The sequence below is a fragment of the Thunnus albacares genome, chromosome 15, assembly GCF_914725855.1.
Source record: "Thunnus albacares chromosome 15, fThuAlb1.1, whole genome shotgun sequence".
NCBI lineage: Eukaryota > Metazoa > Chordata > Actinopteri > Scombriformes > Scombridae > Thunnus > Thunnus albacares.
In genome coordinates this window covers 30,354,338-30,374,412 of record NC_058120.1, presented here as the reverse complement: position 1 = coordinate 30,374,412, position 20,075 = coordinate 30,354,338, and the positions used below count along the sequence as shown (strand labels likewise).

Below are 20,075 nucleotides of genomic sequence, written 5' to 3'. Positions count from 1 at the left end.
AGCTCTGGGTGAGTGGACCTTTATTGTCCTACTATGAGTGTGTTTGAAGTTTTGGTTTGATTCAAAGGCTTTTTGATCTTTTCATTGATTAATAACTTCTGATCGGATCATGTGATCAGATGTTTATGTTCACTCATCGCAGCACGTTTCTAATCAAACAAACCAAACTTTCAGCTTTTTAAATGTTTGATCATAAACTGAATATCTGACAAAACAAGATATTTAAAGACTCATCTGGAGAAAACTTCAGATTAAAGGATCAAAGTAACTGAACTGATCTACTGACAGCTGATGAGTTTGTACCAAAGCTGATGATGAAGGATCATGTGACCAGTAATCAGATCTATCAGCTGGTCAGTAGATCAGTTCGTTGTTGGTTTGGATCCAAACATGATTGATCCTTTAAACTGTGATCTCGTTCCAGACGTCACGCTGTGATGCTGAACGAGCCCGAAATCAATGTGCTGATATGTTTAATTATGTGTTTGTTATAATATTTAGAGCAGAAACAAGTAACTGATTGATTGGTTTATTTGGAGAACTGGCAACATTTTTAATGATTGATTAACGATCAGAAACACAATAATCAATTAGCAATTATTCTCATTTGGTTCCAAATGTGAATAATTGCTGTTTGTTTGTTGTCTTGAAGTTTTTAATGAAAATAAACAGAAACAAACTAATCAGCAGACGACTCGTTAGTTTCATCAACGGCGTCGCCTGAACACGTTCGTTATTTCACTACATGGTGCCTTTTACTCAGTAAATTGTGTTTAATACATACATGATGTGCAGAGAGTGGGAGAAACGGGGGGGGGGGGGGGGGGGCACCGGGGGACCGCAGCACATTTGTCGGCCCCGGGGCCCCCCCAGCGGGTTAACGTGGCCCTGAACGCTGCTGCACATACAGCTGACACTGAATCTGTTCATAACTGTTTCATTCCACTGGAAACTGGTGTCTGATCACTGAGTTTGATACTAAATGTGATGTAATGATGTCTTTTATTGATCCGTATTAACTGGAACATGTTGGTGATGTCTGACTGTAGATCTGGATTAACTTCACCCTCATGTCAGGATATCAAGGGACGCTTTGTTTTAATGTATCTGATGTTTTTTATGTAGCAGATCAAACCCTCAATTTATTCACCAACAAACTTGAAGCTGATGTCTTCCTGTCGTCATGTCCTTACCTGTTTGTCTACCACTGAGTTTTAATGAATAAAGTGTTATTTGTGTCGCTGTGATTTCTCTCTGCGTTCTTTAATCCGCTGCAGAGGACGACGACCTGCAAAACAACACACGGTTCACTAGTGAACACAAAGAAACAGGACAGAGTGTTAATACACAACTTACAATTCATAGTCCGCCATTCAAACACCAGTATTATCAGCAAAGTAAAAGTACTCAGTATGCAGAGAACTGATGCTTCTTTGTGTTGAAGTTGTATTTGTGTTCTCTTAATCTATAACTAATGATATTCTATAAAGATTTAAAACAAGTTGTGTGTGTAAATTCTCCGTCTACAAAGCTCCCAGTGACTCCAGCAGAAACACAGTAGAGGAAATACTGAAGTACAAGATCCTCAAACTGTCCAGTACCGTTACGCCATCTTTATAATAATTTATGCCACCATCTTTAAACTGTATATTTTCATAATAGATCTCAATCTTTAACCAAATTTTCTCATTAACTGGATATTTAATAACACTGGAAGGCTTCAAAATACTTCAATGCTTAGTCACTGTTTCACTGCTGGACAGTAACTCAATACATTTACTGTAGTACAGTACTGAGGTACTTGTACTTTACTTGAGTATTTCCATGTGATGCTACTTTCTACATTTCAGAGGGAAATATTGTACTTTCTACTCCACTACATTTATTTGACAGCTTTAGTTACTTTTCAGATGAAGATTTGACACAATGGATAATATAACAAGCTTTTAAAATACAACACATTGTTAAAGATGAAACCAGTGGTTTCCAACCTTTTTGTCTTTTGACGTCTTACAAAAAGCAGTGTGTAGTCGGGGTCACATTTCACATGTCTATGAGTTGTTAACAGCTCCACCAAATAGTGATTTTTCCCTCTAAACTTCTCACATGCTTTCATTTCAATAAATGTTCAAATGATCCAATATTTCAGCAAAAATCAAAGATTAGAGAAAAAGTCCAAAAACTGAAAACAGATTTGTGTATCAGAACTTTGTTTTTTCTTCTTTCCTCTCCCATTAATCATCTCACCACCCCTCAGATTTATCTGCTGACCCTTTGGAGGGGCCCGACCCCTAGGTTGGGAACCACTGGACTAAACTAGCTAACTGTATATAAAGTAGTGTAAACTAGCTCCACCTCCAGCAGCTACAACAGTAACATGCTGCTCTAACACTGATGCTTCACTATTAATAATCTAATGATGTCATATATAATAATATATCAGTCAGAGGGACCAAACCACTACTTTTACTGCAATACTTTAACTACATCAAGCTCATAATACTTATGTACTTTTACTGCAATACTTTAACTACATCAAGCTCATAATACTTATGTACTTTTACTGCAATACTTTAACTACATCAAGCTCATAATACTTATGTACTTTTACTGCAATACTTTAACTACATCAAGCTCATAATACTTATGTACTTTTACTGCAATACTTTAACTACATCAAGCTCATGATACTTATGTACTTTTACTGCAATACTTTAACTACATCAAGCTCATAATACTTATGTACTTTTACTGCAATACTTTAACTACATCAAGCTCATAATACTTATGTACTTTTACTGCAATACTTTAACTACATCAAGCTCATAATACTTATGTACTTGTACTAGAGTATTTTTACTTTGCTGTTTTGGTACTTTTACTGCAGTAAAGTATCTCAGTACTTCTTCCACTGTCGTGTTTCTATCGAGGCTTTAAGTCGTTTTACTTTATTCTTATTTCGGTATTTTGCAGCTTTTCTGTTTCCTCTTGAATTCCGGAGACAAAGTGCGTCAACACGACATGTCGTCCAACCAAACAGCTTTTTTTCTCCTTACAGTCAAGATGGACTCTGTTTGAAGAACAGTCCTGTATGTGACACGGTGCGGCCAGCAGTCATCACTAGTTAACGTTATGTGGCTGTTTAACAAAATGACAAGTGCCGTTTATTTACACACATGATTAAGAGCTCAGTTAAAGATCTCCTGAGGTCACCTGGCTAACTGTCCGTGTCTCTGCTGTTAGCCGTCTGTTAGCCTGGAGGCTAACCTGCTCATGGTGTTGATTTACCTGCTTCTGCAGTCGGACCGAGGACAACGTGAAGGTGGCAGATGACAAATTATGGTAACACGAACACATTCAAACAGTCCAAAAAATGTGAAATATGTGAGGATAACATAGCACCCCATCAGTTCATTTAACCTACAGCGCATGCGCTATTGTGCCGTAGTCCGCGCCCCTTCAGCAAAATCGTGCACGCGCACTTTATATTTAAACAAACGGGCGGTTTCACGGTTTAATTCTTACTTTAATCTCAACAACAATACTGAAGTTATATCGATTATCCGCAACTATTAAATAAGATAAAATATCAGGATCTGTTTGAGGTGAAAATCATGTAATTCCAGCAGCGAGTCTGATGTTTTTGTACGAATCTAACTGGTTTTATTCTGTCTGGATTCCTCTCTGCTGACTCGTGGCTTTACGTAATAAATGTTTAGCTTCATGTAATTATGCTGGCTGTAGTTTAAACATCTGTAACACCGGACAGCAGCTCCATCATGGCTGAAGAAGCTGTTTCGTTCTGTGTTTCTTCTCCGCGGTTTGTGTAAATCCGTCGTTCAAGCTTCACATTCAAACACTATTATTATCCAAAGTGGGCCTGAACGGAGACGTCACCCGCAGAAACGCCGACATGTGCAGCAGCTTTGTATCTTCAGACGAACTGCTCGGTTTAAAAGGGGGAAACAACATGGAGTCGCTGCTGCGGAACAATTTACAGCCAAACATGAAGGCTGAAACACGGATAATGATGTCTTAACACACCGCCGTCCTCCATTACAGCCCATATAAACCAGCTGGTACCGAAGCGACACATTCACAACCAGTGTTAACCCTTTCCTAACCACAGCGGGTCAAACAACAGACTCATTTTCATTTTATTTCGTCCTGAACCGTGATCGATCCGCATCGATCACTAGTTAAACTCCACCAGCTACGTATGGAGCCTGAACCAGGAAATGGTTTCCATAGTTAACCGGAGCTTTTGATCAGAAACCCCGGCTGTTACTGGAGACATTCCCACCAGTTTCCCGACATTTAGTCCACACTAATCACTAACTTTAATCGGTTAACTGTAAGCCACATCCGGGCAGATGTGACCCAGCAGCCCGTCTGTCTGTTCGGTTCGTGTTGTCTGTCGGCCAGTTTCACATCCGCACACAGTCCGACAGGTAAAGGTGAATCTGCAGGATAGAAGGCTTCATTCAACCGTCCCGAAGCTCCTTGTCGGCGGGTAACGGACAGAGGATCCTCCGGTGTCGTTGCTCGGAGCCGCCGGGGCTCATTTTAAACCAGGTGGCGGCAGCAAGATGGCGTCCGAGGCTGCGCAGTGCTGGGGAGGACGGGGCGGACGATGACGTCACATAGCCTGGACACCGCATGCCGTCTTCCCCCCGCAGTTAGAAAAGATCCACGGTGTCGATGAGGCCTATACGGCGGAAAAACAGACGGTAACGCTCGGATTTATGTTGTAACGTCGAAATACTCGATCTGCTCGAGCACGCAGAAGGTAATCCGCGTGTCGGGATCCGAGCACGTGGCTGGGGGGGTCGGTGCAGACGAGGGAAGCCATTACTCAGGCCTGCTGCTGGTAGCTGTATTCTCTGTTCATCACTGTTAATGCCATTTATCCAAAGTTAAACACAGTGAGGTGAAACTACTCAGGAATGTTTACTGATTGTTACAAGGTCAGTTTTCAGTAACTCATCTCAACTCATTTTAGTTTCCGTTAAGCTAAGTTTACACGCTGCTGGGAACATGCAGATCAGTTATGAAAGCATTAGTGAGGGATGCTAGGCATATAAAGTCAACTTCTGCAATATCTGCATTGCAGCAGGGACACAGCGGGTAATTGATTTTGTTATTGGTTTACCCCTGAACAGACTCCCACTGGGTGCGTTGGGGCCGGTGCTGTGTGTTGTGGTGATACTCAAGTCGTCATCTTGAGGAATTTACTGTCTGATAATTAGTCTGAAAACCAGGCAGTCAACTGAACTAAAGATGTATGTAACAGACAGTACACCATATTAAAACAGAAAAGAAATGGTGCATGTTGAACTGTGGTAATGTAGCGCTGGGCTGTTAGCGATTATAAGTTCAGAAGGTTCAGTGAAGTTGAAATAGGCTATATTTTAAAGTGTATTTCTGGCTTTATTCTATATTTTTCTTATTATCAAATCTCATGTACAGAGCCAAACCCACCGTGTGTTAGCGCATCCATCAACACTTTCTGACTTCCATATTCTATATCTCGAAGCTCCAATCCCACTGGTTCATTTTGAAGACATAAATATAGACGAACAAATATAGAGTTCCATGTTTGACAAAAATGCCCAGTAATTACCTAAAACAGCTGACCACTCTATTTTTAACCAATAGGAGGAAATAGTGCATTTCTTGGAGACTATTTTCTGCAGCGGATGAATCCACATTTGGTAGTGAGTATTTCTTGCAGCAGGACTTGAGGACTGAGTCAAAATAAACTTCAGTGTGTTCATGGTGACAAAGGAACATGTCACCCAGAGCAGCGGTGTGGCTCACTGATGCATTTTTAACAACGGAGGTCTAGGGCACAGAGGAATAAGATATATCACAATACATGCTAGTAGATCAATTCAATGTTGGTTTGGATCTGCGCGTGGCGTTTGTTGACAGGAAGAAAAATCTAGAATATAGGATCATACAGGATGGGTTCAGGCACAGTATTGAATCCTAAAAATATGCTTTGGGTCGCGGTCTCATGCATGTAGCATGAGTGAAACGGCAGCTGTATTGATCAAAATAGAGGTTACGTCAGGCGCATATGAGATGGATGACTGAAAATGTGTCTGAAATGCCTCCTGTGTAGACACGCGGTTACACTTATACTCTGTGTTGTGTGCTACCAATAACAAAATATATGTAGAAGAAACACTTTTTCCAGCACTTAAAACTGCATTGAATGAATTTGGCCACTAGGGGAGCTAATGACTAAATCAAACTCACAGCAAGACCCTGATGACCAGCTTATCATGTGCTAATGGCTAACATGTTGGCTAACAGTTGCCCACGAACACATATAGCAGAAACTGCTTCATGGATTTATGTGTAATTGAGCCCCTTTCTGACCTGTTCTTCATGATGTAAAAGTTTAACATGTTGGTCTGTTAGTGTGTGAAACAGCCCCACGGTCACTTTTAGTTAAGTCACATACCAACACATTAATGTAAAGGCTACAGTAGCATATGGTTAAATACATGCAGGTGCTTCTTCTCTGCCTTTTTAAGAGCACTGTAATAAGTGTGTCATTTAATAATTTATCCAATTATTTAAATTATGAAGTTTAAAACCTACAAAGAGAATGTCTGATCAGTGTATATAAATGTGCTTTCATTTAATTCCCTGTGTGACACTAGACAAAAGAGAAAAAAAAACTCTCAGTAAAACTCAATAATCCAAAAGACAAGCAGAAGAATGATATATAATAAACAATGTCAATGATAACAGGTTTTCCCTGGATTGGATCGTTTGTGTGCACCTTTAGGGTGTCATGCACAGAAACGAAAAAAATCACAATCTGACAGATGAAAGTGTCCATAGGGATTTAAACTGTATAGTAACAAAAAGTTGAAAAAATAAAGGTTGTGACAAATGATGGTGTTGATTTTTTAGATCTGGGATGATATGCTCATCTCCTGATTCGATACTGTCATGATACTTGGGTGCCGATTTGATTCCAAATCGATTCTCTATTCTAAACAGATTGTCAACTGAATAAATAGAAAAGGGGGCACTATTTTCAATCTCTTGTCCAGTATACTGTGTGCCAAATCATTCACCAGTGTCCTTATTCCACTCAAATACAATATGAAACACAACTGGCAGATAAGATAAATGGTCCGCAGCCATTTTATTTAAATGAATGAATTTGAAAGTGTGGTATAATTTTAAAGACTTGTGGTGTGCTGAAGGAAACAAAATGCAATGCAAAATGATGATTATTAATATAAGCTTTAAGCAGAAGTATGTTGAATAGTTATTATTATGAAGCATTATACCAGTCATATTATGTGTACACCTCACGAAATCTGGTGATTAATATAAGGGCACGTAATATGTTGAAGATAATCACACTCAGGCCTAAAATAGCTGATGTAAAGAATTTTCTAATTGTTTAATTGGCCAGTATGAAGTGGTAGGACAAGAGGCGTGACCTATGCAAGCCAAACAGTATAAAAGAAGGAGCACTGGCCCTTACAACTCAGTGTTTTTGGTGAACCTTGTGTGCACTTCAAACTGCTCTCCTTTATCGCCGGCATTAAAGAACATTTTGCTGCTCTGACTCCTCATGATTTTTTGGACACCAAAGAGAAGTTTCTCTTGAGCTGATTTGGAACATCTGCAGAAACTTCTTCTACCTGAGGTCCAGAGATTTATTAAGACAAGAGGAGGAGTTCTCCAATGTGTTATTAACCTCATGTCTCCAGCAGTGGAAAAACAACGCTGTCCAACACGCTGAGCGGCCGCAGGTTTTCTGAGGTGAAAGAGACTGAGCACCAAGTTATTTGAGAGAGTTGGTTTAAGTTGTTAAATGCTGCACTGTTTGTTGGTCATCAGGTCTCATTTGTTACTGCTGGATTTCTCTGCTCTGCTCCACTAATGTTAGTCTCTGTATGACAGTGTAGAAAGTTCACAATATACAATATACATTGTTCTTGTAAAGGTCTTTATTTAGTCATTAAATCAAGATAACTTTAGAGTGTGTGCGCTGTTGACTGTCCGGGTGCTCCAATGCCCTCGCAGTTGTGTTCTGCCTTTTTTGTTACGTCAACATCACTTGCAGAAATTTTCAACAAAGGTGGCCCGCCTTTGAGTTAGATAAGCAGGGAAAACCCTGGATAAGAAATTCCATTAGTGGATCTACAGAGCTGATTACACTTGTGAGAAGCAGTCATTCAACTGTTCAACTTCATGTCATTATTTTCCATCTCAGGTGGTGTTATGTAGGAACAAGATATTGTGTGAGCAGCAGTTGAGCTCCATAACAGTCCTGTCATGTTTGAATAAAACCACTATGAAACTTTACCGGTACATGAAGCCAGAAAAGTTTGAATGAAGTTTGAAGTCTGTTTTGTATCAACCAGTAGAGTGTCAGTACAATATCCGGGCAAGATGCGGCTTGTATGAGTTCGATATGAGTGAGTCAACCATACAGACAGGCCTGAATGGAGCACACCGTATGGTTGAGACCCAGGGAATCACCAATACAAGTAGCACTTTTCCACTACAGACAGTAGGGCTTTTTTGATATGAACCAAAATGTCTACCCAACACGGAGTATCAAAAACTGTCAAGGACAGAAAGCTGGCATCAGGTGCTGGGACAGTAACTAACATTGTCTTTTATTACATTCTTGTATGACTATTTGTGTTTAGACAACATAAGGAATGACCACTATGAATAAAAGAATGACATTTTGGCCCCTAATGAAAAGTAATGGATGTTTATTATTCTTTTTTTTCAGGATGCCGGCTTGAACGACTGTACAGATGTATAAACAGCGGGATCCTCCTGCCCTTTAGATGCCGAGGACCTGTTCATGGCTTCTAAGAAGAAGCAGAAAGGAATGGTGTTCCATCAGGAAGGGGCAACCACCCCTGCAGCAGCGCCTGCACCCAACCATCCACCTGCACACTTGGTTGCCCTGAAACCAGGGAAGGCAAGCGAAGGCGGCATGGAACAAGGCACTAATATAACCAGTGAAGAGGCAGACATGGGTAAACCCATCATGTACCCAACTAGGGAAGTCCACAGGATGTCTGGTGGACTTCCTGTTATGAAACATCCCGCCAGTTCCAGTTCTCAGTCAGACAACCTGTCACCTGATAGCATCTGCAAGGGCATCAAAGTGACTTTGGACAACAACAGCATGTGGAACGAGTTCTTCAGATGCAAGACTGAGATGATTCTCACTAAACAAGGCAGCAGGATGTTCCCCTACTGCCGTTTTCGCATCTCTGGCTTACAGCCGTCCAAGAAGTACTGTTTGATCATGGACATTCAACCTGTAGACAACAGTCGTTACAAGTGGACCGGCAAGAGCTGGCAAGTTTGTGGAAAGGCAGAGTGTCATGTGAAGAGTCAGCCATTTGCTCATCCAGAGTCCCCGTCAGCAGGTCAACACTGGATGCAGAATCCAGTGTCCTTCTACAAACTGAAGCTAACAAGCAACATCTCAGACCAAGAGGGGAACACTGTCCTGCATCCAATGCACCGCTACCTGCCACGACTGCACCTGGCCCAAACTGACAAAGCTGCTAAAGACATAAAGCTAAATGGTTCCAACGTTGTCACATTTACTTTCCCACAGACTGAGTTTATGGCAGTCACTGCTTACCAGAACTCACGGTTTGCTCAGCTGAAAGTCGACTATAACCCGTTTACTAAAGGACTCAAGGAAGATGGCTCCAGTTCATGGGGCCTGAAACTGAAATCAAATACCAACAAAGACTCTCACAAAGATGAAGGCGCAACAACAAATGAGCAACATCCTGTGAAGAAGAGCTTGAAGTCTTTGCTTGCAAACCATAAACCTAGAAGCTCAAAAGTAGTTGATTCAAAACCTTCAGCATCAGGTGACCTCCAGAAAAATTCCACTACGAACAAAGATCAACCAGCTGCCAAGGTTACAGGGGAAAGTTCATGGTAAGAGTTCGCAGTGAAGATGGCAGGTTCTTCAAGTTCTTTCTCTCAAACATCAAGTCTGCAAGAGAGAACAAGAATGAAGACCAACTTCTGTAGAATATCCATCAATATACTTAAGAGAAATACTTTTTTAAATGTGGCAGTGTTTGATAACATTGTGTCATGGCCCAAGTGCATCTGTTGTGCCTCATTTAGTCTTTACCAATTGTGACTACACATCTATATCTTAGACATTTTACTCAATTTATACCCTTTTGCACTTTTGTTTTCACATGGATTTGGATTCAGCCAGTTATCTTTGTATATCCTTACTGTTACTTTAGTTCTGACATCAAACATTAGCCAGATACATGAAGATTGGCTATGACAGGTATGTGTGGGTTATGGATGTCAGTTTCGGTTAATTTTGCTTTTGATTGTCTGACACCCATTAACAGATAACTAACCGTTAATTTTTAAGAAAAGTTGTGATATAGCTTTTGTTTGTGAGAGCTGTTCAGCAGTCGGTGGTCAGAGCTAGCTTGTCTGGCCTGGTTAGCTTGACTTTTTGCTCATCCTTCTTTACCTCAAAGTGTTTTCAATGGGTTTGGGCACAGTAGCTCTCAATGGCATAACGTACTTTGGCTTAGCTCTTTCATTCCTTCACCCTCTACTACACTGATTGGCAGCATATCAGTTACAATCATTTGGCACACCAACTGGGTGATGGTTAACACCTACATTGATATTACAGATAGCTGTAGGATTAGCATGCTAGGCTAAAAGTCAATCAGCTGTGTGACTTTAAATCCGCACCATGTAGTCTTCCAGAGCGCACAAACATTGTAAACACACCTGTCACCCGCCCAGCACGGTGCTGTTAACATCGCAGCGACACCTTATTTTTATACAGTCTGTGGGCTATACACAGCATTTCACGGCTATGCTAATGATGCTAGACATGCTAACTATCTGCTATATGCCGTGCAGGCTCGTAAAATGGATCCGTTATGTCTCTTTGTCTCTGCGGGTTGGTGCTCCTGTTAGTATTGGAGCCTCTGTGTGAGACGCTTCGGTCGGTAAATGTGTTTTAAAACTTATCTCGGGTTGAGCTCACTTTTAATTCTGCAAGGCACTGAAATTTGGCACCAATTGATGTAACGTGAATAACGGGAAGTAACGAGTTCAGTACCCAGCCCTAGTATGAAAATTAACTTATAGACTGACATGCATAACAGTTCCAAAATATTCTCGGTGGTTAACCGATTAACGGTTTACTGTTGGCATCCCTAATGTGGGTATAAAGTATCTGTCAATGTCAATATTCATGTTCGTAACCTGCGGTACTGTTCCTAGTGAGTAAAAGTTATAGATAATATGTACTAGTTTACTACATTATACCATGATATGCCACTGTAAATAATACTGTTATCACTAATGTGATGTTTTTATTGTTTGGTTTCCTTCAGCAGCAACTCAAGTCCACCCCAGAAGTTAATTTCTGAACTAATTCGGGAGGCTCATGTTTCACTGCAAAGATGCAACCTGGAGCAGCTGAGCATCAGTAACGACACCTCTCACAAAACCAAGCGAACCAACACTAAAACCGCAGCCTTGAAAGGCGATGGACAAGATGTTCCTAATAGGGACAGCACATCCTCTAAAACACACAGTGAAACATCACCTGTAAAAGAAGGTGAAACTGTTGTAACAAAGAATAAGGTTAAGGAGGACAAGCACCTCTTGAATCCACTGAACTGCAAGGACACAATTAGGACAGACTGCAGTGAGATCAATAATAAATCATCAGTGGCGGCTGGTGCTGCTCCATCAGTGTCCCAGAACGTTTCTGTGGACCATAAACCCAAGTCTGAAGCTCAAACAGAGGTGAATGTAAAGCAGCATAAACGTCCAGCACCTCTGCCCTTACCAGCCCTCGCTCTTTTTTTGAAGCAGCATTCAACAAAATCCAAGAAGGTAAAGAGCAAACCAGAGTCTCCTCCCCCAGCACTCCCACCTGAATCCCTGCCAGAAACACCAGGTTCTGCTGCAGCTTCTGTATGTCCACCTCCTGATTACACCAACAATGCAACTGGTCCCCCAAAGGATCCCAGTGGTGATATCGCAAAACCAAACAACCAGGCTTCTGACTCTAATGGTGCAGATCTCCATCCAGACAAAATGGATTTGAATGTCCCTGGACAAGCAGTTGAAATGACTCATCAGCTTTCCAGTCCATCATGTCAGGATGTGGGGGCCACCGCAGACCTGAAGGGACCAAGAACTGATAATTCTGTGGCCTCAGTTACAGTTCCTGAAAGTTCAGGCCCACAGCCAACATTACCACATGGTACACCAGTGTTACCCAACTCAAATCAGCCATTTTGTACCCTTGGGAAATCAATGTCCGCCATGTCCTCAACTCTTGCTACCTCTTCTGCATCTTCCATTTTGTCACCACCCATTGACACAGTATTACCTGTCCTGAACACTCCCCAAACACCAACCATTACTGAGTCTTCCACACTACCTTCAGACTCCAAGTCATCTGACGCCTTGCTTCCTGACCCCAAGTGTTCACCTTTTGACTTTGAGCCTTTGTCACCCACAAACTCATCGGAGCCATTACCTTCGCTACCTGCTGTGATAGCTTTAGAACTCGACTCCACTCCTTCTGAACCAACTCCAGCAGTGGTACCTCCTGAAGAGTTACCGCTCAATGAAGACTCTGCCGAATCTGTGTTTAAATGGCATACTGTATTACCTGCTCCTGAGCCGTACACAGACCCTTCATTTACAACTTTTCAGCCAACACCACAGACTCTTCCGTTAGCATCTGTTGCAGCACCTTTGTTGCCTTCCCAGTCTCCTGCCCACCCTGCATCACAGACTATTGACAACACTATATCCACGCCTCCCCCTGATCCTACTCCATCATTTCAAGAGAACGAACAGTCACTACCATTCCCAGCAGAGCTGTCTCCCCTCGCTCTTCAGTTGCCGCTGTCTCCAACCTTTTCTTCATTGGATGGAGATGCTTTGTCACCCACGCCTTCAATCGCTGACCTCGTGCACTTTTTCTCCACCGATGATGACCTTGGGATGGAGGTGGAGTTTCCAAACACAGAGGCAGTGCCAGTTCCCTGTCCACCTCCTAGTACAGTAGAAGCTAATGCACATGATCTTCCTCAGCAAGTGCAACCAATCCCAGCCCCCAAACCCTGTAAACGCAAGAAGAAGTCCTGGCGGCGAAAGGTGGCCAAGACAGATGTGGATCAGACAATGGATGACTCCGCCTACACTAGCATGCAGCCTAGCCTGGAGGAAGTGGAGGAACAGTTATTTATCTCGTTCACATCAAAGGTAAATCTGTTATAAGGCACAATTTTTTGTTAATAGCACATCGCATTTCCTAGGATTTTTGCATTTTCTGTAGTTTTTGATGAAGGGAGCTAAAAACCCAAAACACACCACCAACATCTGACTTGTGTCAGAGCAGTCCATATTTTATTCAGAGGTCAAAACTAGTAGGAGTGTGTCACAAAAGAACCAGTGATTTATTTAGCAGCATTGATACTGATTGCCCATCCCAGAAAATAAAAAATAAAAAGTGAAAATAGAATACATAGAAACATACGATGGACGATAAAAACCCACTGAAAGATAATGTAAAATAAGTAAAAACTAAGTTAAAAATAGAATGTATAAGTGCTAAGCAGAGTGCCAAAAGAATTTCAGGATGTATCAGGAAAGTCGTAGCTTGTTAAAGGCTAAAGTGAGGAGATACAAAATATTAAGTGGGCTGGCTTCCCTGACATCTATCAGTAGTGTGTTCCGTAGTTTTGTGTTTGTGTTTTAAGTCAAATCGCTTGAAATTAAGTGTAAATTAGTTTTTCTGCATCTTTTTAATTTATAAATGGTCATACTTTAGCTGTTTCTAAGATGGAAAAATTATGTTTTCATCACCTTGTTAATGTGGAACCTGAAGTTTAGATCTTAAGATAAAACAACACCAAGACGTGTAACCTCAGATTTAATCCAGGGAGTTAATTTCCCCAGATTATTGTACAGCTTTTCTCTTTTTGTTTTGGGGCTGACTAGTAGAACTTCAGTTTTTTCCTCATTTTACTTAAAGGAATTATTGCTCATTCATTTATTTATTGCCAGAAGACAGGTAGTAATGGAGTTTATAGCTGCAGCATCATTTAGTTCAGCAGAGATATACAGTGGTGTGTCATCAGCGTAACTATGGAAACACAGGCCCTGTTTACACCTGGTATGAACATGCGTCTCCACATGCGTCCTTAGTGACCACTTGTGATCGGATCTGACTTCCCTGCTCTATATGCAAATAAATACAGACCAAATTCGTTTGTTATTAACCTGCAGGAGGGGGTCTGTGTACCCTCCGTCCAAAGCTGTAATCAACTTGTTTGATAACAGGTAAACAAATATACAATGCATTGTGTGCCATCTCACGAAAATCAAATGCCCATCCTATTGATTTGCTCTAGCGCTGCATCGGAATATAGACACATAGCACACAGCAGTGCAAGTTCATTGACTATTTAAATCTCCAACACGCTGACAGGATCGGTCAGGATTTAATGTTAATTAACATTCTGTATTTTTCTACAGATGGAAAAGGTCAGCTGTTACACACACAGTCCAGTTTCATACTGTTTTTAGTAAAGCAGCCGTCCTCCTCATAAATCCTGAGCTCATTATGTCGAGCAGCGCAGCAAAACTAAAAACTGTAGTTATCAACTTGACAGGACAGGAAACTATCCAGCAACGTTTAGCTTCTGAAATATTCTTTCAGACAGACAAATGAAAAACAAGTCATTTTCTGGTTTTGGTTTAATTTCTGGAAAACCAGTTAGGGGAACTGGAAAAACGGGAGATGGATTACGTTTTTAATTCACATGAAAAACAAAATAATGCATTTGTTTATCCTGTTATCAAACAAGTTGATGCCTAGTCTGCTGGAAAATAGGACGAATAGGCGGTCCTTCAGCGTGGCCCAGGATGCATTGTGTTTACACTGCTAAATAAATGTCGTCACATGCGGCCCAGACCACCTCCGAATGTAGTCTGAGTGATCGGATCTCAGTCCGTCCTGAATGTGTCTTGGGTGCGTTTACACCTGTATTTAGAGCTGTCCACTTGTGACGGATGTTAATACCAGGTGTAAACAGGGCCATACATCGTGCTCTCTGATGATGTCACCAGCATGAACAGTGAGAATAATAATGGACCAAAGCAGTTGTCATGTTCCTCAGACACATGATCTTCAAGACTGACGTAAAACTTTCTCCCTTTGATGGTTGTTTTGAACCAGTTTAACACACAGTCAGAAAGACCGACCCACTTTTCAAGATGATTGATTAGGATATCAATCGTATCAAACGCTGCGCTTAGTCTAAGAGGATGAAAGCTGAAACCTTATTCTCATCAGAGTTAGATCTGATGATTTCAGTGAGAGCAGTTTCAGTGCTGTGGTTTGTTCTAAAGCCGACTGAGATTCCTCCAGGATGTCGTTAGTGTTGAGTAGCTGGTCAATAGTGGAGAGTAATATTCTCTGTAATAATCTGGGAAAAGTAATCCTTTCTTGCCAGATGTATTGCATTTGAAAGCTTCTTCTTAGTTCCAAACAGGCTTGACTCAGTTTTACCTGAATGTATTGAAAGCTTGTTATCTATGAGCTGCTCTCTCACACTTTCTGATTCATTACTAAGAGTCTTTCCCAGACAGAGACGTAGAATCATCAGCATACAACAACAGCTTGCATTTCACAGCCGCTGCCATTTACCACATATCATATATATCATTTAAGAAATAAAAGAGGCCCTAGAATAGAACCTTGTGGCACCCCACATGTAATATCCTGGTTCTCATATAACCCCTGCAACATCATAGACTTTAGATCTTCCTGTAAGGTAAGAAGTGAACCATTTTACAGCAGTATGTCTCAAACCCATGCACTGTAGCTTCAACAGCCGCAGTCAATCATTATCAGTGTCTAAGTCCAGAGTGTTATCATGCTGATGAGGGGTTTCACTTACATGTTGGGTGAGTTCAAAGCTGTCCAGTAGATTTACAAGTTCCACAGCTTTGGAGTCATTCTTCTTATTGATATGAATGTTCAGGTCTCCGTTCAGGATTAATCATCATATCCAGATCTGCTCTGAGGTTTCCTGTAGGAATAGTGACGAATATCCTGGTGGCCGATATAATGTAATGATGATAATTCTGCTTTGAGCTCAAGAGGAAGATATTCAAGTGATGTAAATTTACCCAAGTCAGTGCCATCACACACAAACTGGAGAGTAAACGGCTGCAGTTGTAGTCAAAGTGGACAAATTATCAGAAGCTCTGTAAGCAACAGTCCCAGAATTATAAAGATCATTTAAAAATACAAGCTACAGTTGGAGATATTCCTGACAGCATATCATACTGTGTATAACATAAGCTTACTGTGGTGAGCGGTCCTGCTTCCGTGCCCAGTAGGCATCAAATGGTCCCAATCAGATGATGATGCAGCAGCGGTGGTGTGTTTTGAAGCATGTCTGGTAGAACGGTTGTGGTGCTGTTGACATTGCACCAAACAGTTGAAAATATTTTCTTTGTGACTAAAAAAGAATTCCAGGAGTATGTGAAGTGTGTTGCAGGAGAGGAGTGTGTGCCAGATGTGCATTACCGAAGAAAAATGGCAGTTTTACAGGTGCAGCATCTTTGTAATTTACCCCGAAGGCCTTCGTATGCTCCAAACTAACTGGTTTTACAACATGTTGTCTGCCCACGTCTACAGAGAGATGTTTGTACCTGTTCTGGCCACACTCAGCGGAGAGCCTCAACTCCATCAATCACACAAATTAGAGCTGCAGCGATTAATCGATAAGTTGATTAGATAATCTATTTTCTTTCTAATTTCTTTGGTCTTCTAATAGTAAACTCCATCCATGAGGCAGTGCACATGACCAGGAGAGTAAATATGGAGGGAAAGTTGAATTGGTTTTTATTTTATTTTAATTAGTTTCACTTGTGTGTTCAAAATTAAAATTCATATTTCAGGAGGCCCTCAAACTTCACGTTGTGGACTCTCCTGAAGGCCTCGGACCGGTCGCACAAACTCAGACGTCAGCTGAAGTCCAACAACAACCTGCTGAGGAAACGGACAACGGTAAACAACACAGATATTATTATTACAGCAGTATGTTCAGTGGTAGAATGAGGAGATGTTTCGTCTCAGGACATGTTTAGCCTAGCTTAGCACAGAGACTGAAAGCAGGGGACTCTGTCGGCCTAGCTGCACCAAAAGAGGAAAAATCCACCTTCTTACAGCTCCTACATGTTTTAGTAGTACTTATTTTTATTCATAATAAAATTAGCATTATTGGTGGTAAATGGAACCACTCGATCTCTCTCTGGCCTGATGAATCAACACCTTGTGTCACCGCATGTGTGACGTGTGACTGCAGCTCTACTACAGTCAGACGTCGTCATTCTGTTTTAGCAGCTTCAACGTTTGAACTTTGAGCACCAAATTACGTTATTTGTCAAAAAGTATTTGGCGAACAGTGTGGCTAATCAACATTGTCAGGAAATGGCTTTAACTTTTTAAACTGGTAATAAAGGTGTTATTAGCCGCTAGCCGCTAGCTGCCGTTAGCGTTAACTGTTGCCAGTTGATGTGATATTCAGATGAGGTGAACTCTGCCTCTGTTTCCAACACTACAGACAAAAGCCTGGATGCTGCTGATAGTTTACTCCCTGACTGCATCCACCCCAACAACTTCCCCGCCAAACTGTGGCGTTTGGTCAACAACCCGGACAACAGCGCCATCTGCTGGGACGGCTGCGGCGAGGTCATCGTCGTTGACCAGCAGCTCTTTGAGAAACAGATCCTGTCTCCTGACGGCATCGCCTCGGACAACGCCGACGTCTTCAAAACGACCAACTTCTCCAGCTTCGTCCGTCAGCTCAACCTGTACGGCTTCAGGAAAGCCGATCCGGCTCCAACCAACGCCGTCACCGGGACGCATCATCGTTTTTTCAACGCAAACTTCAAGCGAAACAACCCTGAACTACTTGTGAATCTGAGGAGACTCACCGTGGACAACAAGGCCAAACTACTCGCCGGTCTGAACGTCAACCGTCGGCACCCGAGTCGACATCAGCGACTCGGCGACGACGCAAGAGATAAAAACATGAAGAGAGGTAAGTGTGTCATCTCAACGTCTTCATGGCCGACAACTTTTGACTTCAGCTTGGAGTGAGATTTGTTCTCGGGGGTCCGGGTGGGGGTGGGGGGGTATTTCAATAGTACTCTTCATCTCTTCTCTTCTTCGTCATCCCGCTGACCGACTCTACTGCGCAGACTCTCGCTCCGTCGTAACAGCTGTACTGGGAAGTGTTTTTACAGGTATTTATCTATCAATCAATCGATCATTCTGTTTGTTGACCTGTTCAGTCAATAAACATGTAAACAAACAAACATGGAGTTGATGAAGGTAGATTTTTACTGTTTCCTCTCTCGGCTCCAGAGATCTGATCACCAGTCGACTCGCTGCCCTGCTGGAATCTCGTTAACTAACGAGTTCATCAGTGGAAGGTGATGATGATCAGCTGGTTAGATACCTGACTGAAAGGAAAACGGCCTGGTGGACTGATCCCTGGTGGACTGATCCCCGGTGGACTGATCCCTGGTGGACGGATCCCCGGTGGACGGATCCCCGGTGGACTGATCCCCGGTGGACGGATCCCCGGTGGACTGATCCCCGGTGGACTGATCCCCGGTGGACGGATCCCCGGTGGACTGATCCCCGGTGGACGGATCCCCGGTGGACTGATCCCCGGTGGACTGATCCCCGGTGGACTGATCCCCGGTGGACGGATCCCTGTGAGCATCATGAAGATGAAAAGACAAAGAGAGAGGATCAGTGCAGAACGTACATGAAGGTTTATTAATGAAATGAAAACCAACCGACGGTCGGTGCTCGTAGCTCTGAGTGTTAGCTTTCAGGCTAACACTAAAGTAACGCCTGGGACACGCTGGATGCGTGAACCTCAGCAGCGCGTGTGCGTCGCACGCTTGCAGCGTCCACACAGGAAGTGTGTCTGCTGCGGCGCTTCTGTCTTTCTCGTGTTTCCTGTCTATTTCTGCTGAGAACCGCGCGCGACACACGTAGAAAACAGGCGAGACCTCGAATCTCTAGATGAAGCGTGTGTAATGTGTCCCAGGAGTAAAACTAGATGCACGGTTGTTTCCTGCGATGCTTCTTGTCATGAACGGGAAAATAATCTCAAGTATTTACATATTTACACAGATATTTCTGTTTTTGTTCTTTTTGCTGGCGTCTCACCTGTTTCGTTGTTCGGACTAAATTACCGTCGTGACTCGTGAGAAAGACGAGCGGGACGAGGACGCTGCTTCCTGTACGCTGCCACCTGCTGGACAGGTGTGGATATAGCAGGGCTCTGCAGGTGTTTATTCTGTGGATCTACCTGAACCAACGTGATAACTGGGGGGCGGGGTTACAGCGGGAGAGGATGTGTCTTATTTACAGCCTGTAAACGTTTGTTTGTCTTCAGTTGAACTAACGGAGAGTTTTGAGGATCCGATCGCTGCGTTTGAGAAGATTCTCCTGAGAGACCTGCAGCTGATGAAGCACAGACAGGTCATCCATCCTGTCCTGCAGGAAGGTCAGAGTTCAATCACTATTCACTTTGACTGATTTTACTTCATTTGTTTTATTTTTTTGTCATTTACTTGTTTATTGTTAAATTTACAGCTTAGTTATGTATTTGGCCTTCAAGCCAGTTGGTTTATGTTTATGTTCAGTAACTCTGACAGAATGATCTTCATCTGTAGCAGCGACATTAAAGGACCAGTTCACAGTTTGTCAGTCTTGAACCAACAGTCAGTGTGTTTCTGTCTGTAATCATTCCTCCTGTTCATACTGACCATTAGAAGATCCCTTCATAATGACCTTACAATGGAAGTGATGGAGGACAAAATGTATTTAAAGTTTATCTGAAGCTAATATGAAGCTTCAGCGTCCAAATGAGTCAAATCAAGTAGATATCTTTCAACGTTACAGTCTTTTTAGTGCCAAAGTTCCTCTTTTTGTT

General features: G+C 42.2%; 2 protein-coding genes across 11 annotated transcripts in view; both read left to right on the top strand.

Annotated features, from left to right (window-relative positions):
- Window positions 1-1,247, top strand: part of tyro3 (TYRO3 protein tyrosine kinase) — a 41,179-nt gene extending 39,932 nt beyond the window's left edge. For both annotated transcript variants that reach the window (XR_006407330.1, XM_044374570.1), the window contains one exon: window positions 1-1,247. This exon is cut by the window's left edge. The gene's annotated coding sequence lies outside the window, so the exon portion shown is untranslated.
- Window positions 1,248-2,845: 1,598 nt separating this feature from the next.
- mgaa (MAX dimerization protein MGA a) overlaps window positions 2,846-20,075 on the top strand; it is a 40,514-nt gene continuing 23,284 nt past the window's right edge. For 2 of the 9 annotated variants that reach the window (XM_044374520.1, XM_044374522.1), the window contains exons 1-6: window positions 4,626-4,730; window positions 8,783-9,963; window positions 11,412-13,305; window positions 17,017-17,125; window positions 17,682-18,161; window positions 19,536-19,646. In XM_044374520.1, the coding sequence (XP_044230455.1) occupies window positions 8,858-9,963; window positions 11,412-13,305; window positions 17,017-17,125; window positions 17,682-18,161; window positions 19,536-19,646 (3,700 nt within the window). In that variant the 5' untranslated portion in view covers window positions 4,626-4,730; window positions 8,783-8,857. Of the gene's footprint in view, window positions 3,343-4,625; window positions 4,790-4,880; window positions 4,968-7,439; window positions 7,798-8,782; window positions 9,964-11,411; window positions 13,306-17,016; window positions 17,126-17,681; window positions 18,162-19,535; window positions 19,647-20,075 lie in introns of those variants that run through there. The other 7 variants (XM_044374515.1, XM_044374519.1, XM_044374518.1 and 4 more) reach the window with 7 other exon arrangements.